The sequence below is a fragment of the Anolis carolinensis genome, unplaced genomic scaffold, assembly GCF_035594765.1.
Source record: "Anolis carolinensis isolate JA03-04 unplaced genomic scaffold, rAnoCar3.1.pri scaffold_10, whole genome shotgun sequence".
Taxonomy (NCBI): domain Eukaryota; kingdom Metazoa; phylum Chordata; class Lepidosauria; order Squamata; family Dactyloidae; genus Anolis; species Anolis carolinensis.
The window spans coordinates 21,604,169-21,622,120 of record NW_026943821.1 but is presented as its reverse complement, the minus strand read 5'-3'; the positions used below and the strand labels follow the sequence as shown (position 1 = coordinate 21,622,120).

The 17,952-nt window shown below is 38.9% G+C and overlaps 1 protein-coding gene across 1 annotated transcript in view; it reads right to left on the bottom strand.

Moving 5' to 3' along the window:
- Positions 1–17,952, bottom strand: part of col16a1 (collagen type XVI alpha 1 chain) — a 167,914-nt gene that overhangs the window by 17,416 nt on the left and 132,546 nt on the right. Inside the window, exons 49-55 of the mRNA XM_062962528.1 lie at positions 14,119–14,172; positions 12,503–12,556; positions 10,629–10,682; positions 6,921–6,965; positions 5,977–6,030; positions 3,625–3,660; positions 820–882 (exon numbers count right to left, since the gene is read on the bottom strand). Coding sequence (XP_062818598.1) covers positions 820–882; positions 3,625–3,660; positions 5,977–6,030; positions 6,921–6,965; positions 10,629–10,682; positions 12,503–12,556; positions 14,119–14,172 — 360 coding nt within the window. The remainder of the gene's footprint in view (positions 1–819; positions 883–3,624; positions 3,661–5,976; positions 6,031–6,920; positions 6,966–10,628; positions 10,683–12,502; positions 12,557–14,118; positions 14,173–17,952) is intronic.

The window sequence follows — 17,952 nt, the reverse complement described above, 5'->3', positions numbered from 1 at the left end:
TCGAACTCATGACCTCTCGGTCAGTAGTGATTTATTGCAGCTGGTTACTAGCCAGCTGCGCCACAGCCCGGCCCACTAGGTGGGCTCCTAACTCTAATGTTAACCAAGACAAATCTGGCTTGAGATATTGAATGTAGAAGTGAAATTGACAGTAAGAGCAAATAATAATAATAACAACAGCTGGAAAAAAAATGCAAGATTAGAACATAGGTAGGTCAACTCCATCAAGGAAACCATTGGATGTCCTGAATTTGCAAGACCTGAGCAAAGCTTTTCGTCAGAGGACATCTCCGAGATCTTTCATTCGTAAGTTGAAAATTAGCAATATGCCATTCAAATAATGCCATTCTCTCTTGAGATCTTTCCACCTTTTTAAGGGTGGAAAATCTCTAGGAATGCAGTCCTGGCCATGAGCAGCAGATGTCAGTAGAAGCCAGGTAGAAGTCGAGAGGAGGCATGGCTCCATTTTTTGGTCTTCTGCTGGCATTATCCCTTCTTCACTTCAAGTCAGTAGCTTCTGAAGGAACACTACAGTTTTTGGGGTGGCTTCCTGAGAAGATAAACTATGGTGGCCCATTTTCTCAAATGAATTCTCATGAGGATAGTTCCAGAATGAATTGGGATGCAAGAAGAGGAGAGAGGTGTCTTTTGGAGGTCTATGTGGCTTGCCCAGAGCTGGCTAAGAATTATGTGGCTGAGCAAACAAAGATGTGGGAAAGCCTACATCAGATCTCCTAACCTATCCGTTCACAGATTTCCATTTTTTGTATAGATTGCAAAAGCTCTAACACAATCTGTCTTGTCCCATCACCAACTCACCTTTTCTGCCTGAGGTCCTGGAGGTCCAGATGGTCCCGCCTTGCCTGGGAAACCTGGAGGCCCCTACAAACAAAAACACAACAACAAGTTGTGGTTTCCTGCAGCTTAAGTCAATTGGCATTCAAACCACAAGTGGCAAAGTGTGGTCTACGGACCATGTATTGGCTCCAAGGTGGTTTGGAGGTCCAAAAGGCTCCTCCACTGTTTGCAATCATTTACAGTAAAGTCTCACTTATCCAACACTCGCTTATCCAATGTTCTGGATTATCAAATGCATTTTTGTAGTCAATGTTTTCAATACATTGTGATATTTTGGTGCTAAATTCGTAAATACAGTAATGACTACATAGCATTACTGCGTATTGAACTACTTTTTCTGTCAAATTTGTTGTTAAACATGATGTTTTGGTGCTTAATTTGTAAAATCATAACCTACTTTGATGTGTAATAGGCTTTTCCTTAATCCCTCCTTATTATCCAAGATATTCGCTTATCCAACATTCTGCCGGCCTGTTTATGTTGGATAAGTGAGACTCTACTGTATTACCTTCTCCTTTCTATAACTACACCTCTATAGCACTTTTTTCATGTTGAGAAACTGCAAGTCGCTTCTGGTGTGAGAGAATTGGCTGTCTGCAAGGACGTTGCCCAGGGGCCTCCTTGATGTTTGATGTTTTACCATCTGGTGGGAGGCTTCTCTCATGTCCCTGCATGGGAAGCTGGAGCTGACAGATGGGAGCTCACCTCGGACCCCGGATTTGAACCGCCCACCTTTCAGTCAGCAGTCCTGCCGGCACAAGGGTTTAACCCATTGCAAGACCAGAGCAACGGGGAGAGTCAGGAAGATAGTTCCATCTTGTCTCCTGTGCCATAGCAACATGCTATGCTAATTATATATATATATATATATATATATATATATATATTTATATATAATATACAATAATGTATAAATATACAATATATTGTATGTACTTATAATATTGATAATAATATTATAATGTAATACAATATTATACTGATTAATAATACAATATAATATTAATTATATATTATATATTAAATGTAATATTACTAATAATATTACCGTAAAATTATATAGTACAATATAGTAATTTAATGCTTATATTGTGCTATGCTAATAATATATTGTATGTACATTTGATTTGTAAGCCGCTCTGAGTCCCCTTCGGGGTGAGAAGAGCGGCATATAAATGTAGTAAATAAATAAATAAATAAATAAATCACCATGGAGACATGGCAATTAAAGTGGTGTCCAAAGTGGTGTCAAAGTGCATCAATTCTACAATGTAGATGCACTATGAGAAGTCAAATGTACTTCTTTTTATTAGTAAGTCAGAAAGCAAACCCTACTAGGCCTGGAAAGGACACATTTTAATAAAAGACTAGCTGTGCCCGACCACGCGTTGCTGTGGCGAAGTCTGGTGGTATGGGAAATAAAGTATTGAGGAATTGGTGGTAGTTAAGGTAAAGGGTAAAGGTTTTACCTTACATTAAGTCCATTATAAATGGGTTATATAGCCGTGTGGAAGGGCCTTGAGTCTACACTGCCATATAATCCAGTTAAAATCAGATAATCTGTATTTTATAGGCAGTGTGGAAGAGGCCTGAGGCCTAACTCTGCCTGTCCCCTGGGCTGAGTGGGTTGCTAGGAGACCAAGTGGGTGGAGCTTAGCCTTCTAACTGGCAGCAATTGGATAAAAACAATTATTCCTCTCCCTCTAATGAGGACTTTATTTTTCTTTTCTTTTTGTTCTATGAACGTAGAGGCATGGATGAGGGGTTGTGCTGCCAAGTTTAGTGTTTCTGGGATGTGTAGTTTTGTTGTTTTGTCCTAGGCTGAAATTTCATTACCCTTTTATATAAGCCGCCCTGAGTCCACTCGGGGAGAAGGGCGGGGTAGAAATATTGGAAATAAATAAATAAATAAATATATAGAAAGATAAAATAGAAGGTAGGAGAGAGTTGATCCTAAAGGTAGGCCCAAGCAGTATTTATGTACGAAGCAAGAAATTAAATGTATTGGAATGCTGTATAAGAAAAAACCCTGAATCTTACTATATGTCAGAATTAGACTGAGTAAATGCGCATAATTTCCTTTCTCCTGCTCATATGTAAAGGGAAGGATTAAAGCTACGCAGAGAACGAAATCTCGACTCCTATCCCTCCCTGCGTGTTTTCAAGTGTATCTTTGTGACTATAAAAGAGAGAAACTTGCTTATCTATCGCTCAAGAGCCTTCAAAAGCCAAGCCTCCCTTGTGCTGAATTGCTCTGCGCAGAGAGGAAACCGCCTCGACAACTCGCTTGTGAACAGAGATAGCTTGCGTTTGCTTAAAGCTCGTGGCATGTTAGTTTCCTGGCAGAGCCCTTCAATGCCTGTATTACAAGGGAGCGGTAAAGAAAGCAGCTTTGGGGTCATATTTTCCTTCTCCTCCTTCCAACAGATCATTCAAAACCTCTTTCAGAGCGCTCCCGTCCTAAGCTTTTCATCTCTTTTCCCGAAAACCTCCCAGCCTTGTAATATATCAGACAAAAGCCGAGATTATTTATTTCTTCTCACACCTTCATTGCCGAGGCGAGGAAGGAACCCTTCTCAATCTGATTCCTTTATAGGATGCTTCTGCATCAAAGATAACCCCGAAACCTCTTCCGAATCCCAGGGAGAGGAGGCAAATCTGATATGGCTTGCTTTTGTGCAATGCTTTCGCCTTGGCACACATGGAGCTCCATCACACATCCCTGCCGCCCCCCAGAATCGAACCCCCCACCAGCACAGTACTTACCGGTGGTCCTGGGAAACCAGGTTGGCCTTGAAATCCCTAGGAATAAAAGAAGTTTGGATCAAATGGAGATCAATCATAAGCCAAGTCACACCAGAGTGAGGAAATACGTGCCCATATGAGTAGGATACGGGCCGGGCTGTGGCACAGCTGGCTAGTACCCAGCTGCTATAAATCACTACTGACCGAGAGGTCATGAGTTCGAAGCCCGGGTCAGGTTAAGCCTCCGACCATTAATAGCCCCGGCTTGCTGTTGACCTATGCAGCCCTGAAAGACAGCTGCACCTGTCAATTAGGGAAATTTAGGGACGCTTTATGCGGGAGGCTAATTTAACTAATTTACAACACCATAAAACTGCCAGCAAAACACGAGGAAAGGAATGAGGAAGTACAGCCACTACTGGACGGTGAAGCAACAGCTCCCCCTGTGGCCGGAATCGTGAAGCTGGAAAAATGTTTTAAAAAAATGCCTCTGAGTCTGTCTAATGTATGTTGTTTGTCTGTTGGCATTGAATGTTTGCCATATATGTGTTCATTGTAGTCCGCCCTGAGTCCCCTTCGGGGTGAGAAAGAAGGGCGGAATATAAATACTGTAAATAAATAAATAAATAAATAAATAGAATGAATGCAATATATTGCCACCACAGGCAGTCCCCTATTTCCAAACATCCGACTTATAAATTTATTTATTTGTTTATTTAGAGTATTTATATAGCCTCCGGTGGCTTCAGTGGGTTAAAGCCCTGAGCTGCTGAACTTGCAGATCGAAAGGTTCCAGGTTCAAATCCCGGGAACGGCGTGAGCGCCCGCTGTTGCTCTGGCATCTGCCAACCTAGCAGTTCGAAAACATGCAAATGTGAGTAGATCAATAGGTACTGCTCCGGCGGGAAGGTAACACTGGCACTCCATGCAGTCATGCCGGTCACATGGCATGACTGCATGATCACTGGCAACACTGGGGGTTGGTGCTCATCTCCATTTCTAAGCCGAAGAGCCGCCGTTGTCCGTAGACACCTCCAAGATCAAGGTGTCTACGGACAACGCCGGCTCTTCAGCTTAGAAATGGAGATGAGCACCAACTCCCAGAGTCACATGACTGGACTTAACGTCAGGGGAAACTTTTACCTTTTAGAGTATTTATATCCCGCATTTCTCACCCCAAAGGGGACTCAGGCTGGTGAGCAGCCTGCTGCAATAAATCACTCTGACCATGAGGTCATGAGTTCGAGGCCAGCCCGTGGCGGGGTGAGCACCGGTCAATTAAAAAATAAAAAATAGCCCCTGCTCGTTGCTGACCTACCAACCCGAAAGATAGTTGCATCGATCAAGTAGGAAATAAGGTACCACTTATAAAGTGGGGAGGCAAATTTAACTAATTTACGACGTTGGAATGAGGAAGTGCCATCAGAGTGGATGATGAAGCAGCTGCTCCCCCCCTGTGGCCAGAATCGAACATCCCCTCAGGAGAAGGTTAAATTGCCTCTGCGTCTGTCTCTGTCTTGGTTTTATGTGTATATGGGCATTGAATGTCTGCCCTATATGTATATAATGTGATCCGCCCTGAGTCCCCTTCGGGGTGAGAAGGGCGGAATATAAATACTATAAATAAATAAATGAATAAATAAATCCATTCCAGGTTTTAGCAGGCTTTGTGGGAGCTATCCAAGGTAGTGAGGACATCATTCAGCACCATGGAGAGCTCCTTTAAAGCCTGGAGTAAAACCTGGAGTGGACTCATTGCCCCACAGAAATGGGAGCCATGAATGGCATTGGTCTTGGCAATGATGCCCACACTCTCATGGTCTGAACCTGGCACTTAGGGGCTCCTTATTATTTATTTTATTTATTATTTATTTACAGTATTTATATTCCGCCCTTCTTACCCCGGAGGGGACTCAGGGCGGATCACATTATATACATATAGGGCATACATTCAATGCCCATATACACATAGAACTGAGACAGAGACAGACGTAGAGGCAATTTAACCTTCTCCTGAGGGGATGTTCGATTCTGGCCACAGGGGGGAGCAGCTGCTTCATCATCCACTCTGATGGCACTTCCTCATTCCAAAATCGTAAGTTAGTTAAATTTGTCTCCCCGCTTTATAAGTGGTACCTTATTTCCTACTTGATAGATGCAACTATATTTCGGGTTGCTAGGTCAGCAACCAGCAGGGGCTATTTTTTATTTTTAATTGTCGGGTGCTCACCCCGCCATGGGCTGGCCTCGAACTCATGACCTCATGGTCAGAGTGATTTATTGCAGCAGCCTGCTCACCAGCCTGCGCCACAGCCCAGCCCAATTACAATTAAAAGGACCCCTTCTATATAGAGAATTAGGATGTGTTCTCACCTGTTCGCCTTTTTCACCTCCGCTGCCTGGCAGGCCTCGCTCTCCCCTTGGACCCTGGCATCAAAAATCGAACAAAAATGAAATAGGCTCATTGCTCACAGCTGCAAAAAACATACTATAGGAAACTCATTCATTTGCGACAACTAAAGCCTTTCTTTTTGGTAACCTTTCCATGGCAAGATGTTGCCCCTTGCATGCAGAAAGCTAGCATCTCAAGGGGAATGTCCACCTACATTCTTTGTCTCTCTTCAGGGAACATTTGCAATGGGAGATGTAGTCGAGTCATCTCTCCCTTTTAGATACAAGTTTACTATCACTAGCTAGTCATTTTGTAGCATGGCACTCGTATGGTTTTTAGTATCGTTGCCGCTTTGAGATAAAGTGGAACATACATAAAAATAATAAACATAATAAGCATAACAAACACAATAATAATTAATAATTGCACAATACGAGGATTTAAAGACTGAACTGCAAAGACTCTGGCCCAAGCCAGTAAAGGTGGTCCCAGTGGTGGTCGGCATATTGGGCGCAGTTCCTAAAGACTTTGGCCAGCACTTGGAAACAATCGGCGCTGACAAAATTACCATCTGTCAGCTGCAAAAGGCCACCCTACTCGCATCTACACACATGAGTCACTATACATCACATAGTCCTAAAGACTTGGGAAATGTCTGATGTGTGATCCAGTACAAAAGCCAGTACAGTGATGTTGTTTGCTGTGTACTAATCTTGTTATGAATCAAATAATAATAATAGTAATAATAATAATAATAATGATAATAATACATCACAGAGTCCTAAACACTTGGGAAGTGTTCAACTTGTGATTTTGTAATACGAAATCCAGCATATATATCTTGTTTGCTGTGTCATATGTCTTTGTGTCAATAATAATAATAATAATAATAATAATAATAATAATAATAATAATAATATCTTACCGGTGGTCCTATTGGACCTATAGGGCCATCCAAACCTGGAGGACCCTGCAGAGATAAAGGGAAGGGAAAGGAGTCATTTAGAGGACAATATTCCTGGAAATGCGTGCTAATTAAAATAATAATAAGAAGAAGAAGAAGAAGAAAAAGAAGAAGAAGAACAATAACAACAATAATACTAGTAATAATATCCACATAGGGAAAGGATGATGATGATGATGAGATAATAATAATACTAATAATAATAGCAACAACAACAATAACAAAAATAATACTAATAATAATATCCACATAGGGAAAGGATGATGATGATGATAATGATGATGATGATGATATAATAATAATAATAATAATAATAATAATAATAATAATAATACTAATAATAATAATAATAGCAACAACAACAACAATAATAATAATATCCACATAGGGAAAGGATGATGATGATGATAATAATGATGATGACGACAATATAATAATAATACTAAAAATAATAGCAACAACAACAATAACGACAACACTAATAATAATATCCACATAGGGAAAGGATGATGATGATGATGATGATGATGATGATGATGATGATATAATAATACTAATCATAATAGCAACAACAACAATAACAACAACAATACTAATAATAATATCCACATAGGGAAAGGATGAGGATGATGATGATGATGAGATACTACTACTACTACTACTACTAATAATAATAATAATAATAATAATAGCAACAACAACAATAACAATACTAATAATAATATCCACATAGGGAAAGGATGATGATGATGATGATGATATAATAATAATAATAATAATAATAATAGCAACAACAACAATAACAATACTAATAATACTATCCACATAGGGAAAGGATGATGATGATGATTATAATGGTGATGATGGTGATATAATAATAATAATAATAATAATAATAATAGCAACAACCACAATAAAAACAAAAGGATGATGATGATGATGAGATAGTAATAATACTAATAATAATAGCAACAACAACAATTGCAACAATACTAATAATAATATCCACATAGGGAAAGGATGATGATGATGATGATAATGATGATGACAATGATGATATAATAATAATACTAATAATAATAGCAACAACAACAATACTAATAATAATATCCACATAGGGAAAGGATGATGATGATGATAATGATGACGATGATGATATAATAATAATAGCAACAACAACAATAACAACAAAAGGATGATGATGATGATGACGACGACGATATAATAATAATAATAATAATAATAATAATAATAATAATAATAATAATAGCAACAACAACAATAACAACAATAGTAATAATAATATCCACATAGGGAAAGGATGATGATGATGAGATAATAATAATACTAATAATAATAGCAACAACAACAACAATAACAACAAAAGGATGATGATAATGATATAATAATAATAATACTAATAATAATAATAGCAACAACAACAATAACAACAACAATACTAATAATAATATCCACATAGGGAAAGGATGATGATGATGATGATAATGATGACGATGATGATATAATAATAATAATACAAATAATAATAGCAACAACAATAACAACAATACTAATAATAATATCTACATAGGGAAAGGATAATGATAATAATAATAATAATAATAATAATAATAATAATAATAATAATAATAATAAATATCAGCTGTCTTGATAGCCATTAACAGTAAAGAACTAGGAAAAGGGAAAGAAAGAATATAGGGAGATGTATATAGGACATCCATGTTTGCTCAGCCTACGCATGAATATAATCCTCTCATATTCTCCAAGCCACATTTCCTTGGGACATCTTTCATAAATAAGAACTTCCAAATAAGAACTAACAAACAGACCTGGGACTGCTTTGGGAGGCTCTTTAATGACCCCAAAACAAATATCGTGATGGGCTTTCAGGTCCGTGGAGGGAATATTGTTAGCGTAATAAGTACTTTTATTTTCCTACAGCAACCCTATTAGCAGCAGGGCCATCGCTCGGTGCCGTGATGGTGCATTTTTCTTGGCAGGGAGGAAATTTCAGATTGAATCCCCAACGTCTTCAGCCGAAGGAGTGAACAGGCCGGAGAAAAAAGAGGTTTTGTTTAGAAACAGGCACTAGAGGTGCATGTACACGGTCGAATCAATGCAATTCTGCACCAGGGCTCATATATTTTAAATAGGATTTTAATGCTTTTAACTATTCCCTTTTAGCAAGCTCTACATTTAATTGTGTTTTAGTGTTTATAGGTTTTAGGTTTCAATTGTATATGGTACTGTTTTGAACATTGTTTGTTGCTTCAAGTCTCGTTAAGACAGAAAAAGTGGCATTTAAATTATCATCAATATAATAATAATAATAATAATAATAATAATAATAATAATAATAATAATAACAATAATACTAATAATAATATCCACATAGGGAAAGGATGATGATGATAATAATGATGACAATGATGATATAATAATAATACTAATAATAATAGCAACAACAACAATAACAACAATACTAATAATAATATCCACATAGGGAAAGAATGATGATGATGATGGTATAAAAATAATAATACTAATAATAATATTATTATACATCACACAGTCCTAGACACTTGGGAAATGTTCGACTTGTGATTTTCTGATATGAAATCCAGCATATCTATCTTGTTTGCTGTGTCATAATAATAATAATAATAATAATAATAATAATAATAATAATAATAATAATAATAATAATAATATGAAATCCAGCATATATATCTGTGACATACTATGTCTTTGTGTCAATAAAAATATTATTATTAATAATAATAATAACAACAACAAGGAATCCTGGGGTTTGTAGCTTAGTGAGACACCATCCCTCTGGCAGAGAAGGGAAAAGTCCTTGTAAAACTATAGCTCTCATGATCTAACGAATTGACAAAGTGGTGTCAAACTGTATTAATTCTACAGTGTAGATGCACCCCTATACTACATTATTAGTGCTCTATAACACAGAAGTATTGCATGAAACTATAAATCATAAGATGCCATAGTTGGTGTCTTAAAGTGGTATCAAACTGGATTAATTCTACAGTGTAGATGCACCCCTATACATTATTAGCACTCTGTAACACAGAAGTACTGCATGAAACTATAAACCACAAGATTCCATAGTTGGTGACATGGTGTCTTAAAGTGGTATCAAACTGTATTAATTATACAGTGTAGATTCACCCCATACTACATTATTAGTGCTCTGTAACACAGAAGTATTGCATGAAACTATAAATCATAAGATGTCATAGTTGGTACCATGGTGTCTTTAAAGTAGTATCAAACTGGATTAATTCTACAGTGTAGATGCACCCCTATACATTATTAGCACTCTGTAACACAGAAGTATAGCATGAAACTATAAATCTAAAGATGCCATAGTTGGTGTCTTAAAGTGGTGTCAAACTGTATTAATTCTACAGTGTAGATGCACCCCTATACTCCATTATTAGTGCTCTTTAACACAGAAGTATTGCATGAAACTATAAATCATAAGATGCCATAGTTGGTGCTATGGTGTCTTAAAGTGGTATCAAACTGTTTTGATGGTGTAGTGTGGACATAACCCAGAAGAACAGCCTCCAAAGCTCATAAGGGAAAGTTTCTTTTGGTAGAAAACTGCTTTTCTCTGAGACTTACCGATTCTCCTTTCTCTCCCGATGGCCCTACATATCCTCTTTCTCCTTTAGCACCCTGTTAATATGAAAACACACAAAAAGAAGGGAAAAGATGATTATAAGACGAGACTAGGATCAATGGAACAGGACACTTAATGAGAGTAAATGCTTGCTGTATTAAAAGGATGCTTTTAATGCCAGGCATACTTTGCCTCCTTTTCTTCCTTTGCCCAGAACTTTTTTGGGCTCGAGTTGAGAAGTTTTCCAGAAACCTAAAGCCTGGCAGAGGTTCAACCAAGGCTTTAAATTTGCAATTCTTAAAATAATAATAACAATAACACTGGGCTTTTAGAACAGGAACAAAGAGAGCGGTAAAGCATAATTGTGGCTCGGCGTCTTAAATAGGCTCTCGGTGAGTTGACTATGTTGCCCCGTTGCGTCAAAATAATAGTCGTAAAATCCTTTAAATATCCCAAAAGGGCCTTGAAGAGGTTAGAATGGAGGAAAGAATTCAAAGAGGGGAAACATAGATTTCTTAGAGCAAGATTTGGATGAGAAGATGTGCTTGAACCAGTTTCCTTAGGGACTTTGGGGATCTCCATTGAGCTGCTGTTTTGCAAACTGTGGCCAGAATGCAGTAAGATTTTTATCAAGATTGACAACTATTTTTCTGTAGTTTCAAGACTCTTTTTCAACGAGACAAGCACAACCTTCTAAAAGAACCCAGAGCTTCAGAAAGCTAAAGAGAAAAGTTAATTTGTGAATCTTTTTTCTCCCAGAATGGCTACTAGTTGTGCAACTCCAATCCAGAATTAACTTTTCCAGAGTCTGGGCAATCTCCCCATTGTACTTCCATTTTATTCAGACTGGTTTTCAATGTGATTTTAATTTACCTTAATTGATTTGTTTTAGTCAATGGCATTTTAAATTCTATTTCATTATATATATAAAACTCTCAGTTTTAACTGGAACCCAAGCAACCAACAAAAACACTGCAGCAATGCCTATTGTGCCCACAAAGCTGTTTTAATAATACAGTAAAACCCTGTAACATTACATTTATGTTTATTTGCTTTTAATGACTGTATTTCATGGTAATGCGCCAACTGTGTATTTATATGCATATTTTTATCAATGTTTAATGTATCTAATTTTTAACTGATTGAATTGCCTGTAATATTTTTATACTGTGTTTTATTGTAAGCCGCCATGAGTCCCCTATGGGTGAGAAGGGCGGGATATAAGTATTGTAATAAATAAATAAATAAATAAATAAATAATACAGAGTTTATGATATGGTATAATATGGGTATGGGTAATATAGTATGAGTGAGACCTATTTTTAATAGGAACTCTCCAGCAATATTTATCCAGCATCTACCAATCCCCATGGAGCTGGTTAACAGAGATCCTATTGTATTTTATTGCTTTTAAATAGCATTGTTTTAAAGGCTTTTTTAAAGAGAAAAAAGCAGCGTAATAATAATAATAATAATAATAATAATTATTATTATTATTATTATTATTATTATTATTATTATTATTGTGTGTGTGTCAGGAGCGACTTGAGAAACTGCAAGTCACTTCTGATGTGAGAGAATTGGCTGTCTGCAAGGACGTTGCCAAGGGGATGCCTGGATGTTTGATGTGTTTCCATTCTGTGTTAGACTTCTCTCATGTCCCCGCATGGGGAGCTAGAGCTGACAGACAGGAGCTCACCCCGCTCCCGGAATTCAAACCCTCGAACTTTGAGTCAGCAGTCCTGCCGGCACAAGGGTTTAACCCATTGCACCACCGGGGGCTCCAATAATAATAATGTTAATTATTCATCCCTCTCTCCCCCCATTGCCTCTGCTAACTTTTGTTTCTATCATTCCTTTTGCCTGCCATACTTACAGGGAGACCAGGTGGGCCCATGGCCCCAGGATATCCTGGCTGACCTGGAGGACCCTGAAAAAAGGTGAAAATAAACATAATGAACAAAAATTGCAAATCCAATAACATCAATATTTAGTTTCCTCCTAAATCTGCCAGAACCTTGCTAGAAATTTGGTCCAAGTTGGTTCAATAGTCTGTTCGCAAACTACCCTTTGCTTTTATTTGCATTGATTTTAAAACTGACTCTATGGGTGCATGTACACTGTAGGATTAATAATAATAATAATAATAATAATAATAATAATAATAATAATAATAATAGTCCTAGACACTTGGGAAGTGTTCGACTTGTGATTTTGTGATATGAAATCCAGCATATCTATCTTGTTTGCTGTGTCAAAATAAAATAATAATAATAATAATAATAATAATAATAATAATAATAATAATAATTCCGAATCCAGACTGACAAAGTTCTGGAACACAACACACCAGACATCACAGTTGTGGAAAAGAAATAGGTTTGGATCATTGATGTCACCGTCCCAGGTGACAGTCGCATTGACAAAAACAACAGGAAAAACTCAGCTGCTATCAGGACCTCAAGATTGAACTTCAAAGACTCTGGCAGAAACCAGTGCAGGTGGTCCCGGTGGTGATCGGCACACTGGGTGCCGTGCCAAAAGATCTCAGCCGGCATTTGGAAACAATAGACATGACAAAATTACGATCTGCCAACTGCAAAAGGCCACCCTACTGGGATCTGCGCACATCATCCGAAAATACATCACACAGTCCTAGACACTTGGGAAGTGTTCGACTTGTGATTTTGTGAAACGAAATCCAGCTTATCTATCATGTTTGCTGTGTCATAATATAATAATAATAATAATAATAATAATAATAATAATAATAATAATAATAAATCACGCAGTCCTAAACACTTGGGAAGTGTTCTACTTGTGATTTGTGATACGAAATCCAGCATATCAAAGTAGCCATTTGCAATAAATCACTCTGACCAAGAGGTCATGAGTTCGAGGCCAGCCCATGGCGGAATGAGCACCCGACCATTAAAATAAAATAAATAGCCACTGCTTGTTGCTGACCCAAGCAACCCGAAAGATAGTTGCATCTATCAAGTAGGAAATTTAGGTACCACTTATATGTGGGGAGGCTAATTTAACTAATTTACAACACCATAAAAATCATCCAGCAAGTGTTTGGAATGAGGAAGTTGGCGTCACAGTGGATGATGAAGCAGCTGCTCCCCCTGTGGCCGGAATCGAGCATACCCTCAGGAAGCTGGAAGCTGGAGAAGTTTAAATTGCCTCTATGTCTGTCTCTGTCTCTGTTCTGTTATATGGCTTTGAATGTTTGCCAATTATGTGTATATTGTGATTCGCCCTTCGGGGTGAGAAGGGCGGAATATAAATATTGTAAATAACTAAATAATATGTAAATGAATATTGGAAACATACCAACGCTGGGGATAGACCGAGCAGAAGAATCATAGAGAACATCTAAGGAACCCCAAAGGGCCCAAAGAAAGCCATATTCAACCTCAGGTCCCAACCTTAGTGTTAGAACATTTTACGGGTTGCTTGGGACTTTGAATCTGGATCCATACTCACCGATTCTCCCTTGGATCCCGGGATCCCAGATGGTCCACGTTCCCCTTGGAGACCCTTTGGGAAGAAAAGAAAAACCATAAAGGAAGCATTTCACTTTTTCCATTATTATATTTGAGGACGAGGAGCATGTGTATGGATTATGGAAATGCCTCTGAGTCATTTTTTCGCTTCTTTAATGGTGCATTCTTTGCTTGGAAAGCATTGCTTGCCCCATAATTATTTGTATAACACTTCTCCATTGTTGGCTTTTCATTAAAGTATCTGAGAACTCACAGACCTATATGAATCAATAAAGACTTATTGATTCATCCAATTAGTCAGGGAGCAGAACGGAGTTTAAAAGCAGAGAGTTTACAAAGATGTATCTGAATAGACTGATCCAGAGAAGGCGTTTTGAGTCAGGAGAGATTGAATCATGATTTGTATGATATTGGCATGACTAAACACTGACACCCCCGCACAAAAACACACACTCTCACCTTGACAGTCTTTCAATTGAATGGCGGAGGCACTTTCTGTTTGAGTCCCAACCCCACCCACAAAAACTTTCTTCCCACATTCTGGACAAAAAGATGTCCTTCCTGAAGGACAATTTTGTGAATGTACATAATAGTGTACAATATAGATAGTGAAAAATAAATATCATGGTGGGTAAAGGACTACATTCATCTTGAGTTCTTCGACTGAGAGGTAATGTTCGGCTGACACAGGCCATTTTTCCCGCATTGTTATCCTGATGATTTGTGGAGATGTTCATATAGTCATCATGACACACTTGCTCTTCTCTCTCAATCTTTCTCTATTTTTACAACTACTCATCTGCAGCAACTACCAAAATCTGATCAAGATCCATTCTCAATTTCCAGCAATGGCATCTCCTAATGATTTTCAAGGGATTCAGTCGCCAAAAGTCTCGTTGCAAACATATAGTTTGCAATAGTATGCGCACTTTATTGCAAGGGGATCTCGGTGAAGCTATCAAGGCTTTCTCCGGTGTAAATGAACATAGTGCAGGTTGTTAGTTTATGATTAATGGAGTCCCATCTGTTGCTATCAACATTGCTCGCTTGTGGCCAAAAAAAGCTTGACAGCAACCAGGGGGCAAAAAGATGTATTGCCCTTCCTCTCCTGAATGTCCTGACATAATTCTTGGAAGCAAAAGTTGGGTAACTAACTGGAAGTGCTTCTGATTCTCAAAACTTTGTAGTCCTCAGTCGAAACACCCTAGGGATCCTGTAGCATCTTTGAAAGTAACTGAGAGAAAGAACTTGGTAGCATAAGCTCATCAGATCCAAATAGAGTCTACAACAGCGTATGCTATAAACTTCTTTTGTTTGGTCTCAAAGGTGCTACAAGGACTCTTTGCATTCTTCCTGAAAGATGAGGATGGAGGGCTGCCTATTTTCCTGACAAATCACAGACTCTGGAGACAGGATCACAGTAGTTGATGCATCTTCTAGTTGTGGGGCCAATCCTTTGTTGGTTTTATGACTATGCCTCCCACAGCCGCTCTGGGTTGTAAGAGAGCTCTTCCAGTGATGAATCTCTGTTGGAAATAGAATTCAGCACCTGAACAGCTCCCATAGAACCAGGAATAGTTGTTCAGCACCTGAACAGCTCCCATAGAACCAGGAAAATTCACTGCTCCAACAACAGATGCCTCTGGGCAGGATCTATTATTTTAAATACTCTCCATGCTCCAGAGAAGTTCAATAGTTACCACTCAGAATTGCACCTCCTAAGGTATATTCTAATAGTGAGTTATCCTCACAGTTTCAACTGCAACACATTTCTCCATCACTGCTTGTAATGTGCCCATATCATTTTCAGTGGGCATGATTTCAGAAGGTATGAAGAAGGGCACTGTTGTAGCCCAGCTGTCAGGATCAGGCCCTGCACAGGAGATGTAGGTTGACTCAGAGGCTGAATCGGATGATGGGCCTCTGCAGGACTGGGATCTGAGCCCAGTGACCTTGCAACTGCCTGTTGTTGAAGCTTCAGAAAAACAGTTAATTGGGGAACATTCCAATGATCACCCGTTTGGATTCATCAGATGGAGAGGCGGCTGGGGAGGATACATTCTTTGACCGCAGGCGATCTATCTCACAAGAAAGGAGTGAAAGAGAATGTCTAAGGCGCAGCAGACACTTAGCTCTCAAATGCTGTTGAGTCAACTTTCCCTTGTGAAATGGGAGATGCCTGGATTCTCAGGGCAGGTAGCCTTGAGAATCCCTTAAAGGGACCTGGCTCCTGGATTTCTTTGCGGTGTCAACATTGCTTTCCTTAGGAGAAGTATCTCCGTTCCAGTTCCTGTTTCTTGCCTTGTTTCCCCGTGCTGTTTCTCAAGATACCTGGAGAGAGTTCGAGCCTGCTGACTCTCAAGTAGACCTTGCCTTGTCGCTCCTGTTTCTTGTTACTCCTAGTGGACGTTTTCCATGTGGATTACAGTTGTTGAAATTGTTACGTCTTGTTTGGATCTCTGCAACCTCAGATTACTTGCTATCTTTGACTCTTTGTGTGGAACTATCGAGTTCTGTCTGTGGATTATAACTTTCAAAGACTTTGTTGGACTATAATTGCACAGTCAAGTACCTTTTATATAGACTATATACTTCAGAGACTTTTTAATATTTGCTTGCATATAATCTTCAATAAACTGCTTTGCTTTTGATACTGGCTCAAATGTAGTTTTCAGAGTGATCTCGTAGCCCTAGGGTGCAACAGGCACCCACATAGATCCCTAGCACCTGCTGTGACCCCTTCAGTGAGTCAATGGGGGGGTCACAGCAGGTGCTATTCAGTTTCCAAGAGGCAACGTGTCACCCAAACATCCTTCAAGCTGCTGTCCTATATCTCGGAAACAGAGCTACACCACATGTAACAAGAGAGCAGACCCTTTCCCACTTATCAAATGACCCACAAGAGTGGGGAGATCCTCTTGGCGTCTCTGCAATGTAGGTTAGTTGGGGTTACATGGTGGTGGGCAGTGAGAACTTTGCTTGGACACCAACACAGGGCTACACTGCAGAGCAATTAATCACACGGATGGTGGGTGTTACAGTGTCATTAGTGGGATGAGGTGCTGCAAGGAAGGGGATGAAATTAAGCCATTAATGATGGTGGTGGTGGGTCAGGTGTGGGTGGAATGGTCCTTTCAGGAACCAGAGAAACGCAGTTCACATACATGGCACAGAAGGGTCACTGATTTAGGGAGGATTAATTCATTTCCCAGCATACATTCAGCTAGGGTTTGGAGTGTCTTCTAGAAATATTCAGTTCAAGATGAATTTCATATTCAGTGCTTGTTGGACAAGATGTGCCCTGGCAGAAATCTGCTCATAGAATGTATCAACTCTATGAGCAGATATGTCAACTGACAAAACCTCCTAGAGTTTCTCAACATCGGATAGATAAATGGTATTAAATTTTAGATTTTCCTTCGTAGTTTAAGGTCTAACTCAGAGTTGGGAATGTTGCGCCTTTCCAGTTGTTGCCAACTGTGACTAGCATAGTGTGGGTTAGTCCAAACCATAGTAGGTCCATTCAATCCATTGTTGAATGGTGAGTCAACATGAAGGTACATCCAATTGTTTCACTGGGCATATGCTAGTAAGAACTGATAGTCCCAGCAGTCATAGCCAATGTTGAGGAATGCTGCAGTCAAACAAGACTGAGATGTGCTCAGGAGCTTCTACTCCTGGCTTAAATATAACCATCAATCTCAACTAGAGTAGGGACAATGAGCCAATGGAGAACCTGGGCAGTCAACTTCCAAGACTCTACTCTGGTTGGGATTAACCCTGAATTTAGGCCCATGCTTATATGGATCTCTTT